This window comes from Alternaria dauci, chromosome 5 (genome assembly GCF_042100115.1).
Source record: "Alternaria dauci strain A2016 chromosome 5, whole genome shotgun sequence".
Lineage (NCBI taxonomy): Eukaryota > Fungi > Ascomycota > Dothideomycetes > Pleosporales > Pleosporaceae > Alternaria > Alternaria dauci.
The window spans coordinates 2,899,523-2,906,845 of record NC_091276.1 but is presented as its reverse complement, the minus strand read 5'-3'; the positions used below and the strand labels follow the sequence as shown (position 1 = coordinate 2,906,845).

At 51.5% G+C, this 7,323-nt stretch overlaps 2 protein-coding genes across 2 annotated transcripts; one reads left to right on the top strand and one right to left on the bottom strand.

The window, feature by feature from the left end:
• Window positions 1-346: 346 nt before the first annotated feature.
• ACET3X_006368 (uncharacterized protein) lies at window positions 347-1,816 on the top strand (the record flags this gene model as incomplete). The annotated part of the gene is made up of 1 exon (XM_069452572.1): window positions 347-1,816. One exon carries the CDS (start codon window positions 347-349, stop codon window positions 1,814-1,816), a length of 1,470 nt encoding a protein of 489 aa, XP_069306728.1.
• Window positions 1,817-3,112: 1,296 nt separating this feature from the next.
• On the bottom strand, window positions 3,113-6,460 carry ACET3X_006367 (uncharacterized protein; the record flags this gene model as incomplete). Its single annotated transcript, XM_069452571.1, has 4 exons — window positions 3,113-3,133; window positions 3,183-3,711; window positions 3,758-6,185; window positions 6,235-6,460. 4 exons carry the CDS (start codon window positions 6,458-6,460, stop codon window positions 3,113-3,115), a joined length of 3,204 nt encoding a protein of 1,067 aa, XP_069306727.1.
• Window positions 6,461-7,323: the final 863 nt, after the last annotated feature.

The following is a 7,323-nucleotide window of genomic DNA, read 5'->3' as shown; positions in this document are numbered from 1 at the left end:
CGGAAGAGGCTTTCCTGCACAGTGGGACGCTACAGTCGCTAACAACTTAGCATACAGCCCACCTAACCCGTCCTACAGCAGATTTCTTGCGCGTCGTCTCGCAGAACCATGCCGTGTACCAGGCGATGTACGATACGCGGGATGGATCGTTCCAGAAGTAGGCGACGACGAAGCGTGCAAGCCGGTTTTCATAGCCCACTCGACACTAGATGCGATATGGCTGCTGAAAGAGACGCTGGGTGCCAGCACACTTGACGCAGAAAATTGGGGGCGTCTCACAAGCGCTGCTATGGACTTTGCTAGTAGTAAGTCTCTAGAGCCTAGAAACTTAACTACAGCGCGGCTAATGACGCCAACGGAAGGCATCGCGGAGGACCGCATGGCTATAGACTCAGACAAGGACGATAGCATACCGCCATCAGCACAGAGGGCTACAGGCGACCTTGTGCCGTACCGTAAACGTCCAGCCTCCTCATCGCCTATTCGCAGCGAGATCCGTGCCAACAGCTTAAACCGCCTAGCAATACAGGAGGACAGCGCGGACGAATCGACGGCTAGGGCTAGCGAAGTCAACACTATGACAGTACACGCTGGCAAAGACACAGCTAGAGCGGAGGGGGGACACGAGCGCGGAACAAGCGACGAGGACAGCGAAAACCAGAGTGCGACGACGCCTCTATCCGTAAAGAGGTCCGCAACAGTTACAAACAAGAATCGTCTTGCAGAGCTACGGCGTACAAGAAAGCTAGAAAGATCGCGTGTAATAAAGCTCGAGGCGATAGGCTTAAAGGAACCGCCTGAGAAGATGCCTGCGCAGGAACGTATGGCGTACGGCAGCATTGCGCCAGACGATGAGCCGACGATCTCTTGGATCTTCAAGCAAAAAGTCGCGGAAGATGCTGATTTCTATACAGCCTCGCCAACACCCTACTATACTGCCTGCAGCATGCTAGCAAAAGCGCGTGCTTTTGGAAATGCAACCTCGCAGTACAGCGCTGCGCAGTTCCTGCATAATTGGCGGAAACAGGGCACGCCGTTCTTGGTAAAACCAGTAGATCGTTATGTTCTTACCCAGACGCAAATGTCGCAGTCAGTGGATAGTAGCGCAACACTTCATACTGATGCCGACAATGCATTCTGCTTTGCCTGGGACATGTGCACACGGTACGAGACGATGCTTGCAGCTGTAAACATTGGCACTCGCTGGGCTTTCGCTTTGCTAGGGAAGGCGTACGCTCGCAAGGTCGACGAAATCCAGGTCGCTGATCGTCTAGCCAGTAACGACAGAACTCGCAACAGGTACGGGAAGGGCCAGGCACGAACAGAGGCTATCACATATTTGGTCCATCTGGTTTGCCAATCACCATCTAAATCTGACCACGCAGCCTTTCGTTACCGCCTAAAGCGAGCGACACGATGGTTCGACATAGTTCAAGCTCTAGGCTGGGGATCGCTGCTGCTCATACCCCACGAAGAGGTCTCAAACCATTGGCTCGAGCGTGTGCTGCGGAAGAACCAGCGCGATGTTTTTCTTGAGCTAGTGAAGCGCGAACGGCCGGAAATTTGCACGGCAAGCAGGGCCCTCGAAGCCTGGCTAGGGCCGGATGGAATTACTGGTGCGCCGATTGCTGGAAAGGAGAGGCTTAGCATTGAAGCGAATGCGCTAGCTACGGCGGTGGGGTTAACAGAGATTCCAGACAGCGAAGCCGAAGATGACACTGATTCTGACGCATCGGAAAGTATCCCGGCATCGCCGGCGCCATTGCGACAGATGTCGGTACTTGAATTATTCTGTCCTGTAAGCCCTATAGGTTGAACAATAAACCGGGTTACCTGACGACCCTGAACTATGCGCTGCGGAAAAAGAGTGATGGGCTCGAAGAGCACAATGCTGAGCTTCTAGCGACACTCTACGGAAGTAGTGAGGTAGACGAGAGTTGCTAGTCATAGCGGTGCTTATTAGCAGGTGGGGTGTATGCGTCCGTGTTGCGGAAGCTTGCCAATTTAGTGTTAGGCTAGGTCTGTCGTCTAAGTCACCGGCTGTACCGTGGCTCTCGACGATTACAGCCTGCTAGGAAGCTGCTGTCGTATTGCGATACAGATAAGTCAACAACACCGCAGGCTACAAATCTACAAATAACTACAAAGAAGAGCGAAACACATAGCGGCTTCCTCTCTTTTCCTTAAAGGTTGCCGCGCAAGGTGCTATTACCTTTGCCTGCGGAGAATAGTAACAGGATGCCTCTACACTGTGCTACTTCAGCCACTAATGCAATGTAGACTTCGCAGGCTCTATTCTCTAGTGCCTGCGTCTTTTTACTATTACGTTAATTATGTAAATAGTAGAGAAGAGACACAGTTAAGATTAAGAAACGGATTACATGCGACAACGATAGTACGGTTAATATTGGGGTTGGTGTTTTTCTGAATTTACAGTTAATACGAAATATTTTAAAAAATCATAACACTACGTAACGTGTATTAATCTCTTCAAAAGCTGTATAGGATAGAAGATGTATATAGTATATACGTGTTTTATAGGAGAGAAGATGTAAAATTATAGTGGAAGCTATAATAGCTTACTCTACACTGGGGACTCCTGTATAATAGTATGACATCGGTCAACCCATGCATAATCAGAACTACCAAACACGCATTGAATAAAACCTTTAGCATCGCTCCGTAGTCGCATTAACTCTGTACGTCTCTTCTCAAGAACGGAATCATAGTTGATCGCTATGTCGCTGTTCCTTGGGGAGTCTCGACGCCCACTAGTAACCCGAATCCATTGCAGTTGTCGAAGGAAGCGGTTGTTGCAACCTTTGTGCTCTACCCCAGATAGTACTATGTTAGCAATGCTTCTTACTTGGGAAAAGGGCCTCTCTTAGGGAAGTCTTACCAATCTTCTTCGTCATCTCCCGTACCGAAAGCACCCAACCATCGTCTTCCTCCGACGGGAAGTAATCTGGTCGAAGAGACCAGAGCATTCTTGTTACCAAGGCGGCCGCAAACATTTCAGAGTTCTTGGTTGGTCCTTTGGAAAACTCAGTCGCATTCACCGCTACAGTAGGGGTAGCTGAAGAGGATGCAAGGGTTAACACCAACATGAGCATTAGATCGCATTTTGGCTGACCTAAGCACTCGATGAGGCACTGACGTGCTCTGTGGTAGTGTTCACGAACCTTCTGATTCATGCCGGACTTTGAGAACTGGCCGTCCAACTGCTGAAAACCTTTTTCAACTAGCGGCGGGATGGCGTTAAAAGGGATTTGGCAACCAAAGTCGATAGTACTCTTTGTTTGCGAGCGCCGCTTTGCTTGGTGTACTGCCTCAATCGCTGCCCGCTTGAGGCTGCCCGGTCTCGCCGCTATAGCGGATGGGGCCGGAACGTTACCGACTAGCCGCGTCATTCTCCGGTAGCTCAATCGGCCATGGTATGAACCAGGCACACAGTCAATGCGGCACGCCGCTAGAGCTGACATTATGGCGCTGATCCAGTATTCCTCCTTCATCGCCTTGGCCCTGGCGTGTTGCACGGCAGCGCGTAACACAGTGAACCAGCTCGCGTTCTTTGAAAAGAGGTAGCTACTAGATTGGCCATGGCTGTTAACACACTCCCAGTAGAGCTCTTGCGCAAAGTCGCGTCGCGTCTGGCTTCTCAAACCCGAAGTCGCTTCTGGATAAAAGACAGGAAAGATCGACTCGTACTCCCTGTACTGTGTTAGCGGCTGATATTTGAAACGCTAATTGCACGAACCCTGCAGAGAAGGGGTGCTCGCTTTCAGCCCAACGCGTCACCTGCTCTTGCGCCTCCTGTCGTGCCTGCAGTGTTGTTAGGCTTACGCTTTGAGCATTGCCCCGTCCGCCCTTGTTCAGAGCGCGATAGAATTGGTGTGTTACGAAAGCGATTGTCTGCGGCTTCCACATCTCTTCGAGCACCTCTACTAGGAACTCTTCTGCGCCACGAGGCCCTTTACCTGTGAGCCCACCAAGCTCACGGAACCATACCTCGCTGTGACAATAAGCGGCAACCTGGGGCCCATAGTGGTGGCGAATGGAAGCAACGTGCATCATAATAGGTCGTCCATTGTCCATGCGCGGCCAACGCACTAGGTTAGCATGGCCACTGCCTTGCAGATTGAGCATGTTGGGGTCGATAAACGGCCACCCACCCTGCTCAATGCTTTCTATGGTGCAGAGAGGCCCGAGCACTGAGCCCACTAAAGACCGGGGGAACCCAGTAAAGCAGTAGCTGCCAAGGCGATCGAATGCGGCCACACCTTCCGCTAGGGCAAAAGGCAGCCCTTTAGAGCCAGCAGCCTTGAAGCGACGATAAAACTCGTCTGATGCGTGCGCGAACAGACTAGCAAAGGAGGAGAGAACCTTTGGAAAGATGCGTTCTTTGAACGCGAAGAGGACATCAATGTAGGTAGGTTGTTCCAGCGAGAAGTACCGGATTAGCTGGAGGATAGGTTGAAGCACTGTCGCAAAATTCCGTTGACCGTCAGCTAACTGCGACACCTGCACAGACAGAACTTGCTCCATCCTAAACGCGTACAGTTCTTCCTTTATAGCGGCTTTAATCCGCTGTTGCTCGCGAGCGAACGGTTGGGAAGACGTAGGGTTATCAGGAGTCTGTTCGCCTCGCAATTTCCGCAGTAAACGCTGCCGCTTCGCCGCTACCCGAGGGTTTAGGTTGCCATCCTGATCTGGCAGCGTCAGGGCAGCCGTGGCAATGCCCTTGGTAGCAAGTAAGTTGCCGGGGCTATGGCGTATAGTTCGCTTAATGTTGGAGTACGCCTGAAAATAACCACTAGTCAACACGCTCGCACCGTTGTTCTGATAGCTCATGTTGTCCTCCATTACAGCGAGCACGTTGTCGCGTAGGAATGCTGGGGGCTGCGCGGAGGAGAAGTTGCCGTACGATGGATGGAAGGCAAGAGGGTAGAAGGTAAAGTCGCGCGGGTGTTGGTATTGGCGAACAACGTTGTTGCGATTGGCAAGGAGGCAGCGCGCAGGTGCGAGAATGACACCGACGTCATTAGAGGCGTTAGGGAGGTTGGAAGATGCTATTGAGTGGATGTCGACCGCTAGCGCGTAGGAGACCGTCTCAATGCTCTCCAGTCTATACTTGTCCTCTAGTGCGCGTAGAAGATCCTGTGTGTAGTTATCAAACGGCTGTTGATGGTCGTGCGGCGGGGGAATTGGATCGCCTGTTTGTGTACCGCTCTGTGGGGGCGTAGCCCCCTCTGCGCCGCCTTCGGACCTAGCCGCCGCGTCTTCAGAGTTAGATAAATCATTCTGAGAGTTTGGTAAATCATTCCCAGAGTTTGACAAATCATTCCCAGAATCAGACGTCTCGCTATCAGAGTCAGACGTCTCGTCATCAGAGTCAGACGTCTCGTCATCAGAGTCAGACGTCTCGTCATCAGGGCGCAACCGGGTTTCCTTAGGCAGACTATTGAGTTGCTCAGTAGACAACTCAATTGGAAGGTTCTGCCCGTAGTCATACGCATGGAACGCTGGCAGGTTCTCAGTCCAGAACGGATCCTGCGTGTTCTTGCGCACGTACTCTGGCCACCCTTCCATGAACTGCTCCTGGAACGTTTCCCACTTGACGATTGAGATCGATTGCGACTGGGGTCCATCCAATTTCCAAGAAGCCTCAACACCCTCTCCAAGTAATACGCCTGTAAGGAAGACTTTCTTAATGTACGACGTAAGGAACAGGGCATGGGAGGGTTTGAGAGCGCTGTGCTCAGACGCCTTCTCGCGGCGTTTGCGACGTTCGCTGCCTGACAGAAGAGGGTCTACTGTGCTATCGACAGGGTGCATAACAATAAACCAAGATTCGCGCGTTCCACCCTTTGCAAGACGGAAGGTACGATGCTCCATATCAAACGACAGTCCGTGGCTGTGTTTAGCGCTGTATGGAGCTCGCCAGTGTTTAAAGCTGATTGTTACGTGGTCGAAGAACGTAGAGAACTTCACAATGGGTTGGAGCGGCCGGCCGATGATAATGATAAGGTCGAGGTGGAACTCAGGGATAAATTTGTCCTCAGGCTTGGCTGGTCGGGACCCAACGCGCCTCGATCCGTAGTCTATCGTGTATCGCTTCTGCAGCATTCCAATAGCCTTACTGCCGTTAAATTCGGGGCTGTCTATCATCTTGATAAATCCCTTCACTACTACGTAGTTACTATATGCGTACAAGTAGGATGCTCTTAAACTCACCAGGTAGTCGGTGGTCACCTCCGCTGTGGTCAATAGCCCAGGTAAGTTGATTATTCGCTATTGCGTCTTCGTCCCCAAGGCTGCTCTCGTGGTATTCTTCTCCATCATGCTCGTCAGGTTCTCTATCGTGCTCATCAGGTTGCACATCTTGGTACAGGCCGTCCTCCTCTCCAGCACTGCTGTTATCGTAATCGCTATCGTTTTGTTGTGCAAGATCTAAAGACATGATGATAAGAACAGTATTATATAAAATAGTACGTTGGCTAAGGGCTGAGGATCTTGTAGGGTAGATCGATAGATGATGATCGAGAATCACAATATCCAGTGCAGAGGAAAGAGGAGAGGAACAGTGTCTATTGGGTTAGGGCTAGGGTCAGATACGGATTACTTCCTCCAAGCCCCTCGTTGTTTCTGTCGAGTCTTTTCGCTTGGAGAAGCACTGCCCTCTACAGCTACCTGGTCGCCAAGGGTGTGTTTCTTACGGTGTTTCTTTCGGGTCTTTTCGCTTAGAGAAGCACTGCCCTTTACAGCTACCTGGTCGCTAAGGGTGCGTTTCTGACGGTGTTTCTCTCGGGCTGCAGCAAGGTCGCTTAGACTCAAGTCCTCAATCCCCCTGTTTTGAACTTTGGTCTGCTGGGATGCCTTGGGTATGCGCGGCTCAGTTGAGGGGTGAGAAATTAGCTCTGGGGTAAGCTGGTCCGAACTCGACCGTGCTGAAACGCTACGTGCCGCTTCAGAGACTGTCAGATTGAGCTCTCTCTCTCTGCTAGACTCGGCGTTAGAGTGCCTTGCGGGCAGCGGAACCTCTTGACTTGTATTATCAGAGTCTTCTAGAGTGTGTCTAGACATCCATTCAGTGATTGCGACCTGAATTGTCTCTAGCAAGTCGTTTGCTGCCCTAGTAGACTGGAGCGCAGGTTCGTTGACGACTTCAGGGACCTGACAGATAGCATCACACGCGATTTGTGCGATTGTAGGCGTTCGCGCTATGTAGGTATCGCTTTGAATTAGGCACGCCAAGTGCTTGTTGTGCAAGGTTGGCCCTGTGAAACTGGTCACAATTGACAGCAGTTCTCTCCACACCTTATG